Raw genomic sequence first — 26,406 nt, forward strand, 5'->3', positions numbered from 1 at the left:
TGTATCATAATAGGGAATCAAAACAAAGGTTGGGGAGTCGTATCTCTTATCCGTTTTTGAGTTGCAAATTTTTATATGCAGTTCTGATTTATCATATGAACAATATACGTCTTCAAAGTTGATAGCATGTCCCGTCTCATTTGAACGACTGTTTACTGCTACTTCACTCACTCGCAACATAGCAAAATACGATAAAACAAAAACTGAACAAAAGACAAGAGATTCAAAGTGAGACCCACAAGTTACTCTGAAACTAGGAATCAGCCTTTGGAGCATAACCATTGTAATGGATTGTCGAATATCGGGTTTTCTGGGATTTTTTCTTTTGTAACCCTCCAACATTTTTTAAATCACGAAGGACTTAGTTGTGTCCAGAAGATCTAGACTTTTGTGAGCATGACTTAATCCAGAAATGTAAGTACTAATCAAATTTAATGATAGACCTTTGCAAGACAAGGAGGCTATCAATTAGGCGATCTCGTCAGCAGGGATGGGCCAGATATCGTTTAGATTATACTTTTTTCGAAATGAATGAAGAAATTGTGCTGCTGTTTTATATGTTTTCCAACAGTTAGGGGCCATCGAATTCTCCAGGATCGCTCGTTTCTCTTCATTTAAATATTCCAAAGATGGGACGGGATAGGGTATTGTTCTGCGTCAGCTAGTGGGTTAAGTATCCGGAATCTGAAAATCACAAGGACTCAAAGAATAAAAATCCCGTTTAAATGGCTTTTGATAAGTTCTGATTTCAATAAAATGTTAACAACTAAGAATGCTAGCACTAACTTGCGAACTAAGATCATTATGATAGATGAGCTTATTCAAGACGCAGCAGACAGATTTATTTTTTATGTGAAATAAAATCTTTAATAAGAAGCTTCCCCTAATGTAAATAGCCGCTGCTACATAAAAGAGTTCTAAAAAAGTAATGTCTGATAGGAGACATTAAAAAAAAAAAAAATTGAGGGCCAAGCGGATTGTCCCCATTTGTCATTGAAATACAAGCCAAACCCTCCTTTTTTTCACTCACAGCAGCATCTAAATATAAGTGCAACATTGAATTTGAAGACCTGAATTGATCAAGAATAATGGTGGTTATTTCATTTGCTGTTCAGCTGCACCACTAGACTTGAACATGGATATCGTTTCATTAAGCCCAAAAATAAAACTTTTCGTTCAACAGACTTCTGAATTTTTCCACAGATAACACTGAGCCATCCAAGAATGAGGAGATGTCGCATCGCATCTACCCCAAAAGAACTTGAGATAACAGACACTACAAATGCTATGAAGTCAGCCTTATATCTTGATATTTACACTTTCGATAGAAAAGGAAAACTCATGACCAAACTATACGACATACGCGATGAATTCTTATTCCTTATTACCAAATTTCCTTCTATCTGTGGTGCATCCCTAGAACCCTTGTATGGAGTTTTCATAAAACAACTCTTACGTTATCCCAGAGCTTGGCAAAACCACGCGGACTTTCGGTACCGTGCTATACTTTTTACAATTAGGCTTCTGTAACAGGGTTATCACAATGCTGTAAGACTTAAGTCATCACTACAGAAGTTTTGATGTCATAATCATGGATTTGTGGATCATTACGATGTATCCAGCTGTACCACGAGAACCGATTTGTTCACAGTGTCATTGTTCCGTCTACCACGGACGTGACATTTTATTAGCAGCCCGGTGGGTGTTTCTAGAAAAGCAGAGGACGCTAACGCTGCACCCGACCCATGCTTCCATAGCAGAGGACGCTAACCCTACCGGTGCACCCGACCCATGCTTCCATAGCAGAGGACGCTAACCTTAACGCTGCACCCGACCCATGCTTCCATCTTTTAGTGGAGTCCAGGTTGCTCATTTAATTTTATTTCTTCGTTCGTGTTTTTGTTTAGGTTATTTTCAAAATGTTATTTGTTGTGTGTGTCTATTTTCCTTATCAAGGCTTTATCCTCAGTATATATTATTTTGATTTCCACTCGAATTTGGGTTCCCTTAATTATTCTCCCAAGCCTCTTCTAAGTCTCTCAGTGTGTGCTGAAATTTTTTGTTACAAAATCTGAGTTATTCACAGTCATCAAAATATGATTCTGGAAACGAACAGCACGCAGCATAAAATATATTCAAATATTCAGTAGGATCATCCAGACGTTTATCATTTAATCTTCTTAGTACTAAAAGCTTCATGTTGATTTCATAATGTCGAAGTTAATCTAACTTTGTTTTTAGATAGATAAGTTATCAATTTAATATCAGCCAAATTGACATTTAAGACATTGAATTGCCATGAAGTGAAACTAAGGTTGATTTGATAGTTTTGGGTACAATTTCATAGCTTAAAGTTACCGGTCTTCCTATATTGTAATGTACAGAATGGATATTTATGACAAGCCTGATCAAAATTTCTGTTCTATCTTTTAGATTAACACAGTAACAGAAGACGCTTCATAAAGTATGCACATATTTGATACTGGAATCGATTTTGGTTTTCATTTAATACAACATTTCGTTGTTCTTTTATTAATTATCGGTAGGTGACAACTCCTTCGCGTCGAATTTGGAAAATGTCCAGCAAGTAAAATGTGTACTACATGACTGCTAATTGGGTTTTATTTTAGACCAGGAGTACTTAAAGCGCTGACAAAAAGGAGACGAAACATTAAGGTATCTTATTGGCCTGAAATACTTATGAAAATTAAGCAGCAAGTGTTGAAAGTGTTAATCGTAAATTTGGAACTATGATTGTATAACAAATGAGAAAATACAAGGATTTATGAAAATTCTTGCATTTAAAGGATTAAATTAATTGCCTGAAGATTATCAAAATTCTGAAATTCTGTTCACTTCGTACTTTTTGGTCATTTTCTGAAAGTGGTGTCTGCATCAAAGATATAATTTATATTTAGTGTATATATCCATATCACATAGTTTTATCATATATGAAAAAAAAGTTGTACCTTGGGCGAGGACCTAGTTTTTCGATGAAAATGCAATTGAAAAACAACAAAAAATTACCTTATTCAACAATTGTTATGTTAAAAAACATATAATTGTTGCACCAATGCGACTTCCTTACAATGAATTATCGTAGCAAAATTAAGTTGTTATTTTTTGGGCCATATTCATAACCTAATGCCCCTACACCTTTATGTCCCGACAAGACAGTTAAATAGAAACAATACTTAATTTTAAAAACTCGTTGTAGATATATAGCCAGTGTTTTTATTTATCATTCAAGGGTTATGCACGTATGTATCATTACTGTCTATTTGAATAAGGAATTAGGACTGGGGTATTTAAATTTCGTCATCTTAAAAATAAGGCATAAAATCAATAGTTTGCTTCCTCCTACGGTGCGATTTCCATTTACATGCGCGTGATTCAAGAAGCTGGCCAATGAATGAAGCAGTTTCGGTTAACTAGGCCGTTTTCATTGTGTACACTGACAACAGAAATGGTTAGTATTATATATGTTTTCTGTATATATTTATTTTGAATAGTTGACTTTTGAAAAGTTCATGCTTTGAATTATTTTTTTCCGTTAATTAAGATAAAAATGTTGTTCGATTTAAATAGCTCAGTATTTTACTATTTGTAATGTTATGGGGTGATAAAAAATTGAAACTGAGACCATTGTAAATGTTGAATCAAATTACAAACAGGAGTAGAAGACTTTATATGCAATGTTTATGTAAGTCACTATTGCAAAAAGTACAATTTAAAGGAAAACAGAAGGTAGCAATTTAAAAGGTTTTAATTAAAACAAGCAAATTAAATTTCCACGAGTAGTTGTTCTTAATGCTTTGCTGCATTCACAACTTGATATTATTAAACTATGATGTTGCGTGCTCAAATCCTTCGTTTCATATTAGACCTTTCCCATCTCTGAAAATTACGGTTTTTTTCTAAAAGCACGCTGAAGAAAGATTCTGACAACCTTCCATGTGATGTATGTACTTCAATACAAGAACAAACAAACTTTGGATAAATGCTCATATCAAAAGATTGCATCACTGTAGTGATAACCATGTCTTTTTGGACATTGGCTTGATTTCAGGACAATGAACACTTTTATTAAAGATACCTATATAAATATACCGTTTTGTATAGTTAATCCTTCACTCCGTTCATAACAAAATTGACATCCTGTTTAATTGTTTTTAATGATTATGTATTTAAAGTATCTGTTTTAAATGTTTTCGGCATTTTCGAAATTATCTTGTTGAAAAGCTTACAGTGACTTTCCTACAACCATGACACTCTTTTGTTACCAATCTACTGAACAATACAAAGGATTGACAAAGCTATTGGGACATTTAAACTGACCAGTTGCTATTGTAAGAGGTGATGAAAAGGTAGCCACTCACCCATGAAAATTTACCTGGTTAGGTGTAAGGCATCCAATGCTGGCTATGTTTCACATCATATGGTATTTTCTCAGCTTGTGAATATTACTCACAATGTGTTTTGTTGGAATTTAATGTGTGTTTTGTTTTTTTTTACATAATTGGTATTTTTTTGTACTTGCTAACACAGGAAAAGTACTAATGTGGAAAACTATTGGTTTGAATATTTTTTATATTTTTCCAAGAAAAAAAAAGCTTTAAACTCACAGGTCCCCAAGTGGATAGCAAATATGAAAAGGCAAATGAAAGTAAAATGGTGACACTTCCATGGAATGAGCAATAGCTTGAAGTTACAATGTTATGCTACTATTTATTTGAATTGTCCCATCTCAAAGCTGAATCCATTGACTACTGTTTATTTAAATATATGCATTGAAATATAATCCTTCAAAGTATCTACTTAAACAATAGTTCGGATCATTATAAATTTCTTGCACGTTTTCATATTATTTTAAATGTACATGTACAAAAAGTGTATATAGTTTTGATGAAATTTAATGCACTTCAGCCATAAGTATAATTCCAATAAAATCATTTTTCACATAAAACACTCAAATCAGACCTGTAAATCATAGCACTTAATCCAGAACAGCAATTACAATTAAAATGAAACAAGAAATATTCTCCATATGATTCCAGTTACATGTATATCATTGCATGTAATCCCAAGCTGTACTTCCAATGAAAAAAACCAATTAATCCAAATCTTTAACTAAAAAATAAGCATTGCACAAGATCCAAAACTACATTTTATGGTAATGAAAATCATTGCACTTTTAAAAAAAATACACTAAATCCCCAAACTATTTAATTGCACTTAAATAATCCAATAAAGGAAAATTCAATGAACTGCACTTAATCCAAAAAAGTTTCAATGTAAATAACACTTATTACAAATCTTAAATTTCATTGAAAATCATTGCACTTATAATCCCAAATTATAATTTCTATCAAACTCAATGCACTAAATCCCATACTATAACACAAATGAAAATTATTACTAACATGATACTTAATCCCAAACTATGAAAACCAGTGCAGTAAATCCGGAACATCATAATTCCAATGGAAATCTCTCACAATTTATAAAGCATTTAAATCTCTTTTAAGCCTACTCATACTCCAAATTGAATTAAAGAAACTCATGGCACTGTTTCAAAAATTGTAATTCACGTGAACCTCAAACTGTTTGCATTTTGCATGAAAACTGATGTATTCAACGGGTCATAGTTTTCCTTTCCTCGTTTGTCTACCCCGGACTTGACAAGGCCATAGCGGTAATCAAAAGAATGCAATCAAGGGACAAAGACCAGACATGGAAAACAGACACACACAACAAAGAATATAAAGTAACCAAAATCATACACACAAAGTAACAAAAGCAAATGAGCAATTCGGACTCCACAAAAAACCGGGACCATGGACCAGGTGCACCGGCAGGGTAAGCGTCCTCTGCTTTTCTAGAAACACCAGCCGAATCGCTCATAAAAAGTCAAGTCCAGGGTAGACAAACGAAGAAATGAAAACCATGAACCGTTGAATAAACCAGCTCCTATGGTGCAGACAGATACACCATAACGATCCTCGAGTCCATGATGACGACCACAAAACGTCTGTAGTGATGACTTCAATCTTGTAGCAACATAAAACTGTTATACGAATCTAAAATGATCCTTGCTTTGTACTATATTTTGTATTAGAAGTCAACTTCCTGTCAGAATGAAATCAGGCTCTCAGTGCTTCTAATGTCAAAGAGTAAATGGAAATTCGCATTGACTGCCATTATGAGGGTTTCGTCCTCTACTAGGAAATATTTGACAGGTTTTCACCAATTACAACTTTAGCGTAAATGAAACAAGAGAAGTCCGATTGAAAGTAATTTAATTCTGGTGGTCTAAACGTCATGTTTGCAATACGGTAAAGGCCAACACTTAACTACGTATGTCCTTATTCTATGATTTCTGAGGTTTTATTCTTTTTATTCTACTTAGATATTAAGGCATCTAAACTTTATTTACAAGACGTAATGAAATGCAATAACACATCTTGCGAAGCTGAAATTTTCCCCGGACACAAGTTTTGTTCAAATTGCGGAGGCAATGTCGTAGTTCAAAGCCAACCTACAGGAGCACATTGTCCAGCATGCCAGCAAATTGTGTGTGATTCCGACAAGTACTGCCTAAAATGTGGATCCCAACTTGATTCAGATCTTTTTAAGAAAGCAACTATACTTTGTTCCAAGACAAATGAACAAGGCCAGAAATGTGAAACATTGATTCCTGGTGATGCCAAGTTTTGTCCAGGATGTGGAACATCAGTTAAAAAAGGTAAGACAACATGACAACTTTAATATAGAAATGTTTCTATTTTAGTACACATTTTAGTCTATGTTGGAATCCTGCGATGTCCCTACAAATTTTCTAAAAATACATTTCCGAAACATAATGCAGCACCAATCAACATTTTGTAATCAAATATTATAAATTATTATGTATCATATCTTAACAACTAATAAAAAAAATAAAAGTATACTTCAAAATGTTTAACATGCTATATTTTACATGGTATATAACCATTACATAATATATGGGATTTCAACGTCTTTTATATTTATCTACCTGAGTGACTTGATTTATTGTTGGAGTTTAACGTCCGAGCAGCAATATTTCAGCTATATTCAGACGATGAACATGAAATGGATGACAAAATGAACATGAAATGATGATGAAATGAAAAAGGGATGGGACACAAGGACAATGGGGTCGACAAATTTTGATTGCCACTTGAAATAGGGAGAGGTGGGTAGGGTCGGGCAATTTAGCCTCCTGTGGCGGAGCACTATGGTTCCTACTCCGGAAGAATACCACAGAAGGGTTCTTTAACGTGCGAGGAACGTGGCATCTTTCCCAACACGGTGCACCACTATGGTTTGCGGTCAGGTTTTTCGTATTACAGCCTGACAACCCCAGCATGTAACACGTCAGGGGTACCCCATTCCACCACCTGGGGCACACATCCCAGTTGCTCTGTGAGCAGAGCGCCCTACCCCCCGGCTAGGCACTAGGCTAGGTTCTGAGCACTATTTAGTCACCTTTTATGACAAGCTTAGCGCTGCTACAGGCCTATTCTTTTAACACCCGGACCTGCACGGGGACCTGAGTGACTTGCATCCAACACGTTATATAAACAATATAGAAATTCAAAACAATAAAAGACAAAAATATATTAGGTAGGGATCGTTTGTAAAAAAATCTTTGTCTTACACTTATCAATATTTTAGCTATTCATGTCAGGTCTTAAATTACATTTTTGCAAATCATAATCCATCACTGAAATATGTATAGTAACAGCAATTATTATATCAGTTTAGAAGAGCAGTAACCATTGAAAACGTTATTTATGTTTTGCATTGACGTTTGGTAGGTACGCAATACATTTTGTCGCTTTTTTTCAAAATTACTTATTATGTTGCCGAGACTAAACAAATAATAACTGCGACCTCATCCGTTAGTCAGAATGTATATATGTTACAGACTGATAGATCTTAGTGGTGTTCTAATTTTGTTTATACGAAAGTACTTTCTACAATAGCCCCCAATTTGACTTGTACGTTGCTTCCGTTTGCAGCTTTGTCTATATAATTTATAGATTGCCAAGATTTGTCGTAATTTTTTCAATGATTACAGACCATTTTTCCCTATAAATGTTACCTTGTATTTATTACCCATGTGGTCCGGTCTTTCAGAGCTTGCTGAAAGGTGTGTCTATATTTGTTTAAGACCTTATGGTGAACACTGAAGGTATTTACAATTTTTAGTTTTAGATGCTGGTGCGTTCACTATGTTTCACCATATCCGTTCATTTTTCCATTTGAGAGCCATGGATTTTTGATATACAAATATAAAAGGAATATGTCAGTAAATGTCCCTTATCTTAAATGGATATATTCATTTTCTTTTCACTTAACTTTCAACGAGCACCAAGGTGATGACTTGTTAGATGCAGGAACTACTCCTTTGTGTACCTCAGGGATTCGTACTTTTTTGTATTCATGAGTGTACACATTATTTCTTTTGAACTGTACGTCTGGATTTGTTTTATTTTAGTGATCCTGGCTTTGTTTTGTCAATAAATATCTTCTTTTTTGAACTATCCTCATTAGTTCTTTCTAAAAGTAAGAATATTGTGAATTTTGTGTAGTATTTCATATGTTTGCTATCATGCAATACACGACAACAAATAAATAATCATAAGTATAATACGAAATCGTGTAGGTGTTGATTGGACAAACTTACTTAAACCACTTTATTTCATTACGCATGTCTATGAAGGAAATTTTTATCATGCGTCGACAATTGAAATTTGTCAACTTTCAAATTTTTTTTAGCTCACCTGGCCATAGGCCATGGGAAATATTGCCATTACTTGGCGTCCGTCGTCGTTAACATTTCTTCAAACAACTTCTCCTCTGAAACTACTGAATGGATTTAGATGAAATTTATAATGATTGTTCCTTAGAGTATCCTGCACAAAATGATCGTTTGGATTATTGATCTGTTAAAATACATGACCGCCGTTACATGTACTAAAATAGAACATGGGGTCAGGCAGCAGGTTTTTGCATGTATCTCTAAAACCATTTGGTTTAACCAAATTCTGACCGGATAAAAGTGTTCACCATGATGAGATCTCTCTGTGATGTATTTGTGGTGAAATTCTCTTGACCCACGATGGAATTATTGCTCTTTTTTGACATTTTTTGCTGTTTTTGATGTCATTACTTTCAAATATCTTCTCCTCAGAAACTACCGTACATAATTCAATGCAAGTACTTGTACTACAGTTTGTATGGTATCACAAACAAAATGATCGTTTGGATTTTCGATCGGTGGAAAAACATGGCAGCTGTTACTAAAAAGAGAACATAGGGATCAAAATGCTTTTTTGATTTTTTTTCTCAACTATAGAAGAATAATGAAAAGACAGCTACCCATAAAATGGGCATGTTATTCTGAGTTGACTGGCAGTATTGAAATTATTTTAAGGCGGTCATTTTCACAATTGATGCCATTTTGCGACCATTTCCTCTAGTTGCTCAAATTTCATCTTCAGGAAACTGAGTGTTTTAAGTTGAATGGTGATAACGAAAGATCGTTCTGGGCGGTTATTCCCGCTAATTTTTATACTTGCTTTGATTTCAACGTTAATTGTTTTATATAGTAAACATGGTCTCCTGATATGAATGGTGATAGCCATGGTTTAACTTTTTGTTCTTTTTCAGCAAATGTAAACTGTACTAATGCCCCCTCAGACCTGGGGGAATAACGGGGACCCCTGCGCAAATTTTTTCCAGAGGTTCTAAAACACTTTCAAGGCACAGTGCCTTAGGTACTCTTTTGAACTTACAGCATTCATCAATATATGCTCTTTTTCAGCAGTTTTTTGTCAAACATGGTAACAAAACATGATACCCTTACTTACTTAGTTAACAGGGTATGGTTTGTCAAGTGAGCGATTCAGGCTCTTTGAGGGTCTCTTGTTTTTCGAAGCATTCGTGCTTTACTACTCTGAAACATAACAATTACTTAAGCAACTATGAAAAAAAAACTAATCAGAAAAGTCTTTTTAAGTCGTTTCGACTTGTTATTCTTATAAGTTGGATTCTGTGGTTTTTTTCAAAATAAAAAATGCTGATTGCATATTTTACATATAGCCCTCTGTGTATTATGTGTAAACAATCACAGGAAGGTAGTACAATACTCGAAGATCTTCCCGACAACGAGGTCAAACATATCAAATAATTAGTATGAAGTTTCGATCCGGCTTCATTGACTTTTCTATATAAATATACTGTTTGCTTTTTAGTAAAAAGAAGAGGGTCAGCGAACTGCTTCTAAGATGTCAAGTATACTTTTGATGCACAATATTGTTACAAATCCTGAGTTCAGTTATGACTTTTCAACAAAATTGAATACATTATATTTTACTATAAGAAATTTGTTAATTAAAATATTTTGACTTTAAATTAGACTTAAAACAAGCAATTTTGTTAATTTCTATAGTGTCAATTAGTACACTTTTTACAGTAACTTTATACTTGAGTAAAGTGAACGTTTTCATTGCAGTAATCGCAACAGACGACGTAATGAAATGCAGCAATACATCGTGTGGAGCTAAAATTTCACCCGGGCAAAAGTTCTGTACTGATTGTGGAAGCAAGGTAGTTAGTCGACTCAACGAATCACATTGTCCATCTTGTCAGCACACTGTATGTGACTCCGACAGGTATTGCCATCAATGTGGATACGAACTTACTTCAGATATGTTTAAAAAGGCACCTACACTTTGTACTAGGACAAATGGACAAGGCCAGAAATGTAATACATTGATTCCCGTTACTGCCAAATTTTGTCCAGGATGTGGAACATCTTTTGAAGATGGTAAGCTATGATATGAAATGAATTTATCATAGTTACACTGTAAATTACACAGAATTAACGTCACGGTTTTTATTGATATCCCTATCAAGAAATAAAACGATAAAATACTTACGTGCTTTTCTTAAACTATATTTGACAGTCATAATACTATTATATTAGGTAGTTTTAATGTGTGACTTTATCATGAACTTTTGATTTTATTACGCCATTGATCTATGAATCATAAATGTTGAATAAAAACCCCAAAAATTCCATTGTATGATTTTGATCAAATTCTCAGCGGTGGGCATACCTGGATAATAATAGGAATTTATGCAACATCTGCACAGAGACATATCTAGATTGGTATACTTAGCTACATTCAATGAAACAGACGTACATGTAGAAAGAAGTATGCATTAAAATTGAACCCATTAACGTACCCGTCTGCTACCACAATTATTAACAGATCCGATATTGAAAATCGATTTGATTTTAATGAAGAAATGAAAGAACCAAGATTCCAGCCAAAATCAAAAGAATGCATTCCAAGGATAAATACTAGATAGAGAAAATAGACACACCACCATGTTTGTCTTCCATAATTTGATATAATCCTGTTCTAAAAATCCCATTACCAGCGTAGCATATTATAGAGAGATTATATCAAATTATGGAAGACAAACATGGCGTGGAAATCGCTAATTACATTGAGAATTCATGGCTCCGATTTCTAGATGACTGTTTCATCATGATATATATCATCATATATATCTCTGTAATTATTAGAGGACTTTACTACTGTCCTTAATAATTTTCATCCATCTATCAAATTTACAAAAGAAACAAATCAATAAAAAATCATTACCTGGATATCCTCGTAAAGCTCGATGATCAATCGATATATATTACAAAGACACCGACACCCATCAATATCTTAACTTCAAATTATGTCATCCGTCACACACTAAAAGAAACATTCCTTATTGTTTAGCTCGCAAACTTTGCACCGTTTCTACGGAACTAAATAATAGAGACGATAAATTGGCGGAATTGACAGAATTTCTTCTCAAAAGAGAGAACTCTTATCGATGGGTCTATTGAGAGAGCAAAGCAGATTCATATCGAAGAACTAAGAGCAACTAGGAACAATGACACGAATGATAATAGTACAATTCCATTTGTAGTCACCCATAATCCTTGCAATACTAATATATTTAAGGTTTCCCGTTCCAATTTACCTTTACTAGCACAGTGCGAAAAATTGAAGAATCTTATAAACAACGACATCGTTCTATCAAGTAAGCGATAACCGCCGAACCTAAAACGCTTACTTACCCGTGCAAACTTTGACTCAATTACTAACCCATTAACATATACAGTATCGAAATGCAATGACAGTAGATGCGGTACTTGCAGTTATATACACACGGGAAAAGAATTGGTTATGAAAGATGGGAATAAAATGTTCACCAATGCAAACATGACATGCAAGAGCACCAATCTCATCTATTGTATACAGTGTAATAACTGTCAGGAAATATATATTGGTCAAACCGGAAACGCACTAACACAGTGTATGACCGTCCACCGTCAGCAAATAAGGGAACCAAGATACAGAAATATTCCATTGAGCAAGCATTTAGATGAATGCAGTGACAGTGGTTTTAAAATATTTCCTTTTTACAAAATGCACAGTTTTGAAGACCTTTTAAGGGAAATTAAAGAAAAGAACTTTACGTCAGAATAACGTTACTTAGCTACAGTAATTATACCGATATCTGTACACACCTGAAGATTGTTTGTAAACATGAAAGCGCTAGTGTAAATTACAGATTTAGAAAACTCTGGTCATGTTTTATTTTATACTGATATATATATATGGTCTATGTGTTCTTGTGTTCTACCCTAATTATCCAATTAAGGTTTGCTTTACCCTGTTTTTTAAGTGATACACAGTGGAAACGCAACTAAAGCCGATTTAGAAAGGGCAGCTTTAGAATCTAAGGTAGATGATGAAAAATATTTAACAGATCAGAACGAACATGTTCAAAGTGTTGAAGTCAATGAAGAAATGATAAAAACGAAAGGTATTACGTCTGTTGTTTTTAAATTAAAAAAAACAAGCATTTTATTAGTATGTGCAGCTGGTACCGTAATGGTTATGACTTGGTATAGGCATTTCAAACGATATGGTGGGTCAAATCTAGTTTATACATTACGCTATACCCCCTCTTCCATTGCGGCTTGAATATACCAGTAGTGATTAAATAACATTTGCATGCTATTGCGTCACAATCGGTAAATCAGCGGTCACAGATTTATCACAAATTTCTGTTTTCTTTGATTTATATATATTGAGTAGGTATATTTAAAATTAAACTGGTTCACTATTTTACTATATAGTTTATGGACCCTTGCAATGAGTTAAATGATTTTGTATTACTATAATGAACATATTAACATTTTTTATAGTGCTCACACACTTTGCTACATAGTTATATTTATATTCAAAAATAAGGTTGCTTTCCTCACAATGATTAAACAGAACATGTATATGATTACTTAGTTGGAAAAGTTCCACCAGAACACTACGATACAAAGACTTTGGTTGAAGATTCCAAACATGAAAGAGATTCAAGTGATCCAATTGAAAATTTAAACACACAAGATCATGGACATGACCATGACGATAAATTTAAACCATCAGGTTGGTTTATTGAGATAATTTTTGATTTATTATATTGTAAAATGGTTTCCAAATTGGGATGGTGCATTTCCCGTAGTTTTTCTTATTGGTAGAATGCAACTAACATTTAGCAGTAAAGGTTTCACTTGCCACTGCTAACGTTTCCATTTCTTTACATGTAAAAATAGTAATATTTCAAAGTGTGAATTCCCAGGACAAATGATTTACTAATGGTGTATCCCTTTGCTAAACATGAAAACATAATGGTTTTTAAAGTCGTTTTACTAATAGTGCGATGATCTGTACAAAATTTGCTTCAAAGAATAAAAATGCAAATCCGCATTTTTACCTTTTCTGCTTACTGACAGCATGAACGCAAATTACTCACATTTGTAAACAACATTTATACACTTTTGAAGTAAAATATGATTTTATAGTAGACATTGCTCAGTTTTATTTTGACTACTTTTGATCAACATACTCCCGGATTATGTTCTAACAATTCATAGATCTAGGATCAGTGTGCTTCTGGTACAAAATAGATTTTTTTTCCATACATGTTTGGAAGTAATTGCAAAGTATTTGTAATTGAAAGAATTTCATATTACATGTATTTATATTGTTCATTATTTCTAATGATGTCTTGCCAAAATCCACCTGGTGGATAGACTGCTTTGAATCGCTTATGACTACAGATGCTGAGTTATCAAAAGAAAACGAAATCGTCATCACAGGACACGTTAACAAGCCTGAACAATTCAAAACAGAACAGATTTATGAAAATAATAATGAGGTGAATATTGGCGAAGGACAGGCTAAAACAGGTAAAAATAAGTACTAAGGAGAAAACATAGAAAAAAAAACAACAAAAAAAAACCAAAAAAAACAGGAAGATGCGAATATGGATTAAAATGAAAACTGTAAATTTTAATCTGAAAGAACAGCCACTGATATTGTATTCAGAATAAACACACCCTTATTCTTATCAAACTAAACATGGGAACAAATAAAAATAGACGTTGAAATAGTTTCATTCACCAGTGGGCAGCTACTAATATGAGGCAGGTGAAACTCGAAAGAAGACAAAGTTGAATATATTGATATTTTTAAGAATATTAATTAACTAGTCCAATACATTATATTGCCCTAGGTCAATATGGATTTAAACTATGCCAATAAGACGTATTGGACGGCTAAATCCCGTATTGGTGCATTTTTGTATTTTGTATTGTATTGTCAGTTTTGATCATATTCCGGTAAATACGTTAGTTATAAGATTAACAAACCAAATAGTGATGAAGTTTGTGGTAATAAAATTGAATTTTTCAGGTGGCCACTCAGAAATTTCTGATAAAGAATTGATAATGGAGCGCCAGCCTACAAAAGTAAATTGTGGTTGAAATTACAAATTCAACAAAGACACCGTCTTATATTAGTCTTTAGCTTAAATAAGTGTACACTTATTGTTATTAAGTCAGGCATTTTCACAATTGAGCACTAAGTCAATGGTCTAAATATTTTATACACCAAAGGCCAACGAAATCGTTCATTAAGTAACCAATCTAAGTATTTGTTGTTTAAGTGATTTCTGTAATAGTACAGTCAAGTATTTCTCTCTGCTGAGTTTTTTTTAAATTTGTGGTTGACACATTGACACAACTATATATTTTTCTTTGAGAGTATAAGAGAAAATACAGTTTAAGAAAGTAATCAAGGGAACCAAGGTTATAGCGGTAATCAAAAGAATGTCTTCCAGGGACAAAGACCAGGCATGGAAAACAGACAACAAAGAGCATAAAGTAACTAAAATCATACATACAAAGTAACAAAAGCAAATGAGCAACTCGGACTCCAGTAAAAACTGGGAGCATGGACCAGGTGCACCGGTAGGTAAGCGTCCTCTGCTTTTGTAGAAACATCCGCCGAGTTGCTCATAAAAAGTCAAGTCCGGGGTAAACAAACAAGGAAAGAAAAACTATGACCCGTTGAATAAATCAGTTTTCATGGTGCAGATGGATACACCATAACGATCCACGAGTTCATGATGACATAACCTCTGGCGTAACGTATGAGTTGTGATATGAACACTCCATACGCAGGTGCTGAAGGGATGTTGCCACAGATGAAAGGAAAGTTGACAATTCTGAATGAAAAGTCATCACATTTGTCGTAAAGTGTAGTTCAAGATATGAGGCTGACTTCACAGTGTCTGTAGTATCCTTTATCTCAAGTTCTTTGGGGTAGATGCGATGTATCAAATCCACGAAATTAGGATTGTTTAGAGATAATACGTCATTTATATAGCGGAAGCTGAGATTAAAGGATCTAGCCAAACGATATTCTTTCTTTCGGATCAGATCAGCTATAAAGTCAGCCTCATAAGAGTGAAGGATTAGGTCAGCAAGTAAAGGAGCACAATTTGTTCTCATTGGAATGCCGACCGTTTATTGAAAAACACGTCCACCTCACTGGACAAATATGTTGTCGATTAAAAATTCCAGCATTTTGTAAACATCTTCCTCTGTATATTTGGAAGATGATTTGGAATTATTTCTTACAAAGTATGAGGAATCTCTACCAAGAACTATATATTTGTATCTAGGTGTACCATCTTTTTTGGAAAAAAACGATGTATAATGTTTTTAAGTCGGCGTTTTAACTGAGTATGGGGAATAGAAGTATACAGTGTTGAAAAATCATATGTTTTAATGCTATTATATTTAGATAATAGTCTTGAACTGATCTTTCGAATTTTAAATTATCAATTTGTATTCCTTCCCTTTTTGTGTTCAAATTAAGTCAGTTCATCGCTTACTTTTCCCGAATATATCAGTCTTTTAGTGTACAAAGGCAATCATTTGTAATAAAGTGTAATAAAGCATACTAATTTAATTTACTTTATATTTAACTGTCAAATTATTAAGCTGAAAGGATGGTGAAAGTTTACGGTGATAAAAGCCATTTGCCAACATTTTTTTCCACAGGGAAACGATGAATTGTAACACATTAATGTGTTTTAGTAAATTATTAAATCACATGAAATGATGATGAAATATGGGATGGGACAGAAAGATAATGGGGTCAAAGTTTTTGTTTCCTACCGGGAAAAGCAAAGTTAGAAAAAAAATTATTCACATCTTAATACAGATGAAATAAGATTATTATTAGTTGTAGATTTGTTTAATTTGCGGGATATATTATTTGTAACATATATGTACATTCAATCCGTTTTATGGCATTCCTCTACTGTATTTTGTTAATTTCACAGCAAACTGTATGGAGATTAGAAGTGAAACCCACAGAAGAAGATCAGCATAAACCAATGTAACTTCCGTTGTATTAAATATACTTATTTTGTAGTATTTTTCAAAGATTTTTTGGGGGATAAGTGTTACCCACGTCGTTCAAACACACATTTATATTACTTATTACATTAAAACGCTCTTTTAAACCATCGTTTCTTTTTCTTGAATCCCCGAATTCTGGTTTTAACAACCTCTAGCCCCTACATACTTTTAACAAGTTTGTATTATTACTCCACGATATTTGGAAAAAAAATCGCACGTGTTTTCAGAATCCATTGATCTACAACTGGCATAATGCCTAAAATTTTAAAACTAATATTTTCTATCGTTATCGATATAGACACTTGAATAAAGAACGATAAGTACATTATTTTTTTTTATTACAGGCTTCAATATAAACGTGAATCATCTTTAGATGTTAAAGTTGTCTTTCATGCAATAATTCATCCTTCCATGTTCAAAACGAATTGTACAGCTTACATCCAGGTTGAATCAGAAAGACTAAAATATGAAGTTTTCCATGAAAGGTATGACACCTGATTAACATGTATAAATATCAGTTTTAATTAACATTGAATTATTATTAAGAAGTATTTTGTGTATTTGTGTAACAATCTTTTGACCCATGTTGCCCTCTTTTGACATTAATTTGCTATTTATTTCTCTGAATCCCAAGGTGTCAATTATTTAACTTTACAGGGTTGTTGACCATGATGTCTTCATTTGTGGCTTAGGTAGCAAAGCGGATAGCAGGAATGATGTAGATATAGGGATCATTTAAAATGATAAACTTCCTATTCCAATGATTCAAATAATTATCGAAAATCTCTAGGTGAGCGATTTAGGGTCTTTATTGCTTTGCTTCTAATTAAGCGTACATGCTCAGCAGGTGGACGACTAAGTCAGCTGTTGCCATTGTCGTCGTCTTTGTCGTCAATTAGAATATTTATTTCATCCAACCGAAGGCCACACGGGAAGGTTCTATATCTTGAAAGAGTCTTCGTTGTCGTCCTTCTTCTGATTTTCTACACTATGTTATTGTCCCATATGAGGTCACCATATTTCAATAAATGTCTGATGTACGACAAATACATTTTTAAAGTGTAAACCCATCAAGTACTAACCGCCGTCGATGAGGTGCTTTAATCCGGGTAAACGCTTTTTTAAAACTTAAAAACGTTTTACAACGTTGTTTTTTTTCAAAAAATGGTACACCTAGATACAAATAAATAGTTCTTGGTAGAGACTCCTAATACTTTGTAAGAAATAATTCCAAATCATTTTCCAAATCTACATAAGAAGATGTTTACAAAATGCTGGAATTTTTAATCGACAACATATTTGTCCAGTGTGCTGGACGCGTTTTTCAACAAACGATCGGCATTCCAATGGAAACAAATTGTGCTCTTCTTCTTACTGACTTTATGGATGATCTGATCCGAAAGAAAGTATATCGTTTATCTGGATCCTTTAATCTCAGCTTCCTCTATGTAGATGACGTATTATCTTTAAACAATCCTACTTTCGGGGATTTGATACATCGCATCTATCCCGAAGATAAAGGATACTACAGACACTGTGAAGTCGGCCTCATATCTTGACCTACGCTTAGAAATCGATAGTTAAGGAAAACTATTGACCAAACTTTACGACAAACGTGATTACATTTCAATCAGAATTGTCAACTTTCTTTTCATCTGTGGCAACATCCCTTCAGCACTTGTGTATGAAGTGTTCATATCACAACTCATACGTTATGCCAGAGCTTACCGAAACTACGCAGACTTTTTGTATCGCGATAGAATTCTAACAAATATGCTTCTTCTAGAACAGGGTTATGTTGCTACAAGATTGAAGTCGTCACTGCAGAAGTTTTATTGTCGTCATCCTGAACTCGTGGATAATTACGGTGTATCCATCTGCGCCATGAAAACAGATTTGTTTAACGTGTCTTTGTGTTCCTTTCCTCTTTCGTCTACCCCGAACTTGACTTTTTATGAGCAACTCGGCGGGTGTTTCTGGAAAAGCAGAGGACGCTTACCCTACCGGTGCACCTGGTCCACGCTCCCAGTTTTTAGTGGAGTTCGAGTTGCTCATTTGATGATAAATGATAGAGGACCTAAGATGGAAACTTGCGGTACTTCCGCGTTAATGGATGTCTACTCAGAGAAGCCTCCATTTAAACAGACGCGTTGTTTTCTACCACTCAGATAATCACCAAACCAATCCAAAGGCCCATCCGAAATGCCATAATTGTTTAGCTTAAACAATAGACCCGTGTGCCATACGTGATCGAACGCTTTGCTTATATCACAAATACTACTATGATCTTCGTAGACGCATCGTTCCATGCACTTTGAAATAATATTTAACAATGAACTGGGCCTTTAGTTTTTTACCTCAATGGCATTATCAGTTTTATAAATCGGCGTAAAGTTCGCTTTTTCTAATCGGTAGGAAATACTGCCTTAGACAACGACAAGTTAAAAAGTCTACATGGCTGCGTTTTTGATACCGGAGCACTAGCTTTTAATAAGCATTGATTTATGAGGTGCGGACCGCAAACCTTACTAATGTTCATTCTGTTCAGGTTAAGGAAGACATCCTCAAGATCTGTCTCAAAAATGCACGATTAAATTCATTCGCCTTTTCGTTGTCATCGAAAATGAGCGTATCGTTTCTAAGCAAAGGGGATGCCGATATTCAGTTGCTTCAGTCCAGAGATGAAATGGGAGAATGGCATGAATGTTTACATTAACATAGACAGCAACCCCTCCCCCTTTCTTACAACCACCCCTATCTTTTCGAATTGATTTTTGGTAGTTTGGGAGCTCTGTCGAGTCAGGCATAAACAAAATTGGAAAGTAATTCGCACAAACTGGAGAGATCAGAATCGGAATATTCGCTATTATCATCATTGTTTAAATCATTAACTGAAGGACCTAGATTTGGATGTTAACCGTTGATCAATAAGAGCAGCTCAATAACAATGAGTAGAAAAACTGTAAATAAATCATTCTCGAAATTAAGTAAAGAGGGGTATATCTTTACACTTTCAAGATCTATTGACACAATAAGACATCAGAATGCAATTAATGCTAGGGATTCTACTTTGTTCCCTGAGTTAACAATTAAATGAACACAAAACGGCTTCAAACAATTTTTTATTATTATTTGATGTTTTAGTTTATTTTCATAATACTGATTTTGATTTTCTTCATTTATGGGATTTGTTATTAGTGTTTAGCCTTAATTTGTAAATATGTTTTATTTTTTTCTACCATTTCATTGTACTACTATTGATATATTTTGTATGTTATTAGGCGTTTTAGAGTATTTTTAGATAAGAAGCTATATAAGAATATTTTATTATATCATATATCTTGTTTCAATTATCCATTAGTCTTAATTTGTGAAAGGACGGTTCGTATTTTTTTTTTCGAATTTATGTTATAACTCCTTTTATCCAGCCATCAGAATAAATATAAAATAAAATATATTCGTGACGTTTTTAAATGTCGTGAGTACTTTGATATGAACAAAATACCGGAAAAGTTGGCCCAAGCATTTTTCAACAACCAAACAAAATTGGATAATGACTTGCGGTGGTGTGCCCTCAACCGTTTTTGAATTGGGACCAAAAATGGGTCTCATAAAATGTTACTCTACGAATCTAATTAAACATATGGATGCCTATGGTATCATATTATTCTATACCACATTTGACAGCTTGGACAGATCGTTTGGTGATTTTTTTCCCGGAAATTAGCTTTCATTTTTAAATCACCCAACAAATGAAAGTTTCGTTACCTGATGAGCGTTCCAGGCTTCTGTGAACCTCTAGTTTACTGTTGTTCTACTTTACCTTGTCGGTCCATGTCCTGCTCTTTTCTCGCCCTCCTCCTCTCTTGCATTAGCTGTTACTTTATCTGCTATAATTGTTCGCCCAAATCAACTTTGCTAATAATGATTTTGTGTTTTTTTTACGTTCCTTCTTTTCACGATTTTCATGTTTTTCACAGGCACCAGCCTTCAATTAAATATTAGTTTAAATTCTGAAAAAAAACTATTGACTAAAACACATTTCATCTAACATTCAGTGAAGATGTTTATTATCGAGGCCTCTTTAGATATATAGCCCAATCGCGTCGATTCACGAAAACGAGTTTTTCAGTGTTTTTTGTAGAAATAATTTAAGAATACAGCAAGTATTTTTTTCTATTATGGATTTTTTTCTCTTTTTTATGTTTATTTACATCTCTATTTTAGTGATAAAGGAGAAGTTGGGTTTGAGGTAAAAGGAACTTTCTATATTCCAAGAAAATTCCTTGACATCAAAATACATTATAGATACCACACAATAAGTGACGAGAAGTTGGAAATAGAAGAATATATCCTTAACGAGGAGAACTGGAGAACTCTAGCCATTTCACTTAACGACTACAGTGACATTGACGGTAAATTTCAAAAAATTTGCCTGTACATGTTCCTTACCAAATGAGTATTGATTATTCGGAAAATCAATCAAAAGATAACATAAGTTTGAATGTATTTGAAACTAACAATAAATAATTAAAAATAAATCATGTAGTTAATAGGATAACTAAATGCTTATCGTGAACTAAACAATAATTATATAAATACTTGGGTAAAGAATGGAAAACATTGGGTTTTTTCTTGTGCAAAGAACAAGTTCCCCGCACTCAATAAATAAACTTGACATTATTTGGTACTTGTGATTGAAGGGATATGTTTGTCAATAGCAGTTTCCAGTTAGGCCCTATTATTTACTGAAAATTTTAGCTACTTCTTTAAAAAGACTTGTAAGATTTACGGGCTGTTACAACATTTACTTGTAAAAATCATGTTACAAGGTTCAGTTTTATGTGCAACTTTTAAACTTTTTTCACGAACAGATTTTCGTAGTTTTATCCGGCGTGGACGTATGAGCTACACGTTTCAACAAACTTGCATACTTTGTCAATAAATTTCTTGATACAATAGACTTTTGTTCTTGAAGTATCTATATTGTAAAATCATGTGGCGAAAACCTCTGGCAAGAAAAAATTACGATTTGTTTTGGCAGTATTTTGCAAATTAATGACAAAGTAATATCCGAAGTGATTTGGACTGGTTACCTTTCAAGGCCTAATATTTTATATAAACCGTACATAAACCCTGGTAACTCGTCCTTTTCATTAAATTATCCTGTAGGTTATTAACCATAGTCAATAAAAAAATAAGTACTTGCTGTTTTGTATAATGGATGAATAGTAATGTGTAATGAAATGTGCATAAGCATGCAAAAATATAGTCTTAACACCTTTTTCACTAAAGCCCAAATTGTTTTTAATTGTTTTTAATTAATGCATTGAGTTATAACCAAAACACCTGTATAAAATGGATAATTAATATTTTAATAAATTGTAAATAACTATTCAGTTTCTGGTCTAAAAATAATGGGAAATGCCATTAAAAATCTTTGTGAAATATGTGCAAAGATGTCAACTTCAATTCTTAAATCTCTCGCTGAAACAAGAAAAAAGATAATAGCTTTCATTTTATGATTGTTTTGCACATGTTTATTTTGGATAAGTATAGCCGTATGTTAATTATCATGACATAAATTTTCACTCGAGCATGAAGTTAATGTATACGAAACGTAATATAGCAAAACATTTTCAAAATCAATCGTTGTTTTATCAAATATTCTGCCCATTCATCGGTCGTCTGACAAAAATACCGTCCTGCAAAACCTGCAACACAATGAAACTAAACAATTGAGTCGTTTCAGGTACAAGAATAATAATAATAAAAACATTTTTTATTGCATTTGTTCTCCTTGATTTACAGGATACCACCATTACGATGGAGTAGTAAGGGGACCTCCATCAAGAAGTGTGGCTGGTATATTCTACCTTATGACCGGTCAAAAAGCAAAACAACATAAACGAATATTATTGGGCGATTATTTTACCTCAATCGATCATTTTATGCCGTTTTGGCGAGGTGTTAAAAAACAAGATGGCTGCTTTGGGGAAGAGATGATCGAAAGGATCAAACAGCTGTATAATGGTCTTTTACATTTTTACTGTAAGACCACATATGCCGTTTCTGAGAAGGATTTTGATTCAGGTTTTACCCAGGTATGTAATGATAAGGTTATAATATGTGTACATGGCATAATCAAGGATTCAGTGAATAGGAGAAGTGACTTCTCACTTCCATCTTCTTTGTTCTTTGTTGTGCATATCTGTTTTCCATGTCTGGTCTTTGTTTCTAGATTACATTCTTTAGATTACCGTTATAACCTTGGTTCCGTTGATTACTCTTCCAGGAGTGATAGAGAGAAGTGAGTCTGGAATGGGAAGAAATTATACTTCACCGCAAGAATATTTTATCGCATTGATATGAAGTTGTATCTCAAGGACGTGTATCTAATAAATAATAAAAAAAATAAGATCTGTTTAATACTGTAATTTCATTTTCTATACTTGCAAATGAATAAGTACATGTATAATAAGTAAATTTAATTGAATATAGTAAGTGATCAAATTGTCATTGAGAACTTGTTTCTTATAATAACATGTTCTTAAAGTCTAAGAATGGTCTGCACCTTCATGTGGTCTCTTTCTCAAAAAGAAAAAAAGAAACTTTTTTTGTAAATTATATCTGTTCTGACATTATGATGAGTACATTTGTATTGTAATTGATACAAAACACAAATCAGGCTGTACAGACATGTATGTACATGTCAGGTTTCGGTTACCACTATTGCGAATTAACGTGTAAAACATTTATGTGGTCTGGTATATTGATTCACTCCTTTTGCCTTCTATTCAATAAGTTCTTTTATGTGGAAGAGAAAACTGATCGACCACATTTGTTACTTACATGCTATTTGTTTGAATATATGACCACAATTAATTCCCATTGACTTTTCGTTGCATACGAGTATAGTTCCTTTTTCAGTGTGTTTCTTCCTGATTTTTTTCTTTGCTGTCATAAACTTTATTGCTTAGTATTTACTGCAGAAATCAAAATTTACAAAGGTTTTTTTTTGTTCCGTAATTTTATTTGGAAGTTGTAATTTGTTAATATGGAAGAAGGTCAAAATTAAGGACATTTGGCAGTGGTCATCGCATCTACCCAAAAGAACTTGAGATAAAGGATACTACAGACAGTGTGAAGTCGGCCTCATATCTTGACAAACACTTAGAAATCGATGGTAAAGGGAAACTATTGACCAAACTTTACGACAAACGTGATGACTTTTCATTTAGAATTGTCAAATTTCCTTTCATCTGTGGCAACAACCCTTCAGCTCCTGCGTATGGAGTGTTCATATCACAACTCATACGTTATGCCAGAGCTTGCCGAAACTACGCAGACTTTTTGTATCGCGCTAGAACTCTTAACAAATAGGCTTCTGAAACAGGGTTATGTTGCTACAAGATTGAAGTCATCACTACAGAAGTTTTATGGTCGTCATCATGAACTCGTGGATCGTTGTTATGATGTATCTATCAGCACCATGAAAACTGATTTATTCAACGGGTCGTAGTTTGCCTTTCCTCGTTTGTCTACCCCGGACTTGACTTTTTATGAGCAACTCGGCGGGTGTTTCTACAAAAGCAGAGGACGCTTACCCTACCGGTGCACCTGGTTCATGCTCCCAGTTTTTATGGAGTCCGAGTTGCTCATTTACTTTTGTTACTTTGTATGTATGATTTTAGTTACTTTATGTTCTTTGTTGTGTATGTCTGTTTTCCATGTCTGGTCTTTGTCCCTGGATTACATTCTTTTGATTACCGCTATAACCTTGGTTCCCTTGGTTACTATTTCACTTCATATCTACGGGGTCTCTGAAGCAAAGTTGGAAAAATGATGGTGATTTTTTTCTGGCACTCTTATAGAAATATGCTTTAATACATGTATCCATAATGGTGAAGTTTTATTTAATTTGAAGCGGTGGAAATTTTTTATATGTTAAGATGGGTCTGTCGAAATGCACTACGAAATTAATTGTGTCCTCATACCTGTAGGTTGATTTCATTTGCAAAGAGACATGAGGGAAAACGGACTTGTTCAAATAACAAAAGTGTACGTAGGTTTGATTACTGAGAAAACGAAACTTTATTTTACGCGAACCTTCTGTTCGACATTACGTGTTTTTCTCAAGTACATGCCATTTCTTTAATATATCTTACACTTAATTCATATGTTTAGATGTTTCAAACGTAAGTAACTTATAAGTAAATAAGAAAATAATGGATCGTCTGAATATAGCTGAAATATTGCTGCTCGGACGATAAACCCCAACAAACAAACAAACAGAAAATAATGATTTAACATTGAATTCCACCATTAGTTCACTGCCCAAATTATACGCATAGATAGAACTATACTACATCCTTCAAAACTTCGTATGACCTCGTCCGTACGCATACGATCAAGTTACCACTACTTTGTAGAACTTGTTCTTCAAATTTGTTTTCAATCGGTTACTGAATGTTATACCTTCTAGTTTGGTCATTGATGGCAGAATTTTATAATAGAATATGTATTTGCTTGTCTACTGAAAACTCTAACAGGATGATACTTCCTATGAAGATGCAAAAGACGAAGTCGTGAGTTAATACAATTAATTATTTTTAAGGCTTTTACGTCAAGGTTGAAAGAAATATTTCAAGAATTCACCCACAAAAATCGATATGGTGAAGAGGAGCAAAGTATGATAATGGTTAACGCATTGACCACCATATACCTAATTGTCGAGTATTCACTAGGATCTTATTTTGAATATGATGAATGGAAAGTTTTATGCCTGGCTTTATTACCCGGATTGCATGCTGATAAACTGCAGTTGGATCTTGCTCGAATTAAAGATGCTTTGCCTAGGACATATAGGTAAAAATGAAAATTGAAAAGCATTATTTTTTTGATTATATATGTCTTTTTATGACTATTTGTCTAATTTATCACCCCCAAAGTTATAGCATTAGTAAACAAAAGATATAACACTTAAGTCCTAAGTCTTAAAAGAGGAATCAAGGTAGCTAAAATACTAGTGGAAATTAAAAAAGAATATAATCCACGGGTAAAAACTAGAAAATTGACACATACACAACAAAGAACGTGAATTAACCGAAATAAGACGTACAAAATAACAAAAGTAAATGAGAAACCAAGACGCCACCAAAACCTGAGAGACCAAGGTAAGGGTAAGTATTTAAACAATGTCTATTAAATACCGCAAATGCCGCTCTTGTTCTCAAATAATTAACCAACTTACAAAGTCAAAAACTTAAACACATTACATCTTCAACATTTTCATGTAATGAATTATTGAAAAAGACCCTTACACGCTTGTACAAAAACATATTTTTCAGTATTGTTATTCTCTTCACTCAAATGTATGAAAATATGGTTTTGGAAAAATATTTTAGGTGGTTTCAGTTTTTTTGACACAAATCCACAGCAAGGCAACATTATTTTGCATGTCTAAATATATGTTAATTTCTTGATCGTGTTATTGTCTTCTCAGTGTTGGCAACTCGGACTCCACTTTATAC

At 33.7% G+C, this 26,406-nt stretch overlaps 1 protein-coding gene across 1 annotated transcript in view; it reads left to right on the forward strand.

The window, feature by feature from the left end:
• Nucleotides 1-3,298: 3,298 nt before the first annotated feature.
• The window catches only part of LOC148615039 (E3 ubiquitin-protein ligase rnf213-alpha-like), a 124,648-nt gene continuing 101,540 nt past the window's right edge, over nt 3,299-26,406 (forward strand). The window contains exons 1-12 of the mRNA XM_088589642.1: nt 3,299-3,469; nt 6,410-6,745; nt 10,544-10,858; nt 12,787-12,927; nt 13,407-13,547; nt 14,222-14,350; nt 14,856-14,911; nt 16,795-16,850; nt 17,218-17,358; nt 21,101-21,288; nt 22,685-22,977; nt 25,491-25,741. Coding sequence (XP_088445768.1) covers nt 6,445-6,745; nt 10,544-10,858; nt 12,787-12,927; nt 13,407-13,547; nt 14,222-14,350; nt 14,856-14,911; nt 16,795-16,850; nt 17,218-17,358; nt 21,101-21,288; nt 22,685-22,977; nt 25,491-25,741 — 2,012 coding nt within the window. The 5' untranslated portion in view covers nt 3,299-3,469; nt 6,410-6,444. The remainder of the gene's footprint in view (nt 3,470-6,409; nt 6,746-10,543; nt 10,859-12,786; nt 12,928-13,406; nt 13,548-14,221; nt 14,351-14,855; nt 14,912-16,794; nt 16,851-17,217; nt 17,359-21,100; nt 21,289-22,684; nt 22,978-25,490; nt 25,742-26,406) is intronic.

The sequence above is a fragment of the Perna viridis genome, chromosome 6 (assembly GCF_037379345.1).
Source record: "Perna viridis isolate PV_CMFRI_1.1 ecotype Kerala chromosome 6, ASM3737934v1, whole genome shotgun sequence".
In the NCBI taxonomy this organism is placed as follows: domain Eukaryota; kingdom Metazoa; phylum Mollusca; class Bivalvia; order Mytilida; family Mytilidae; genus Perna; species Perna viridis.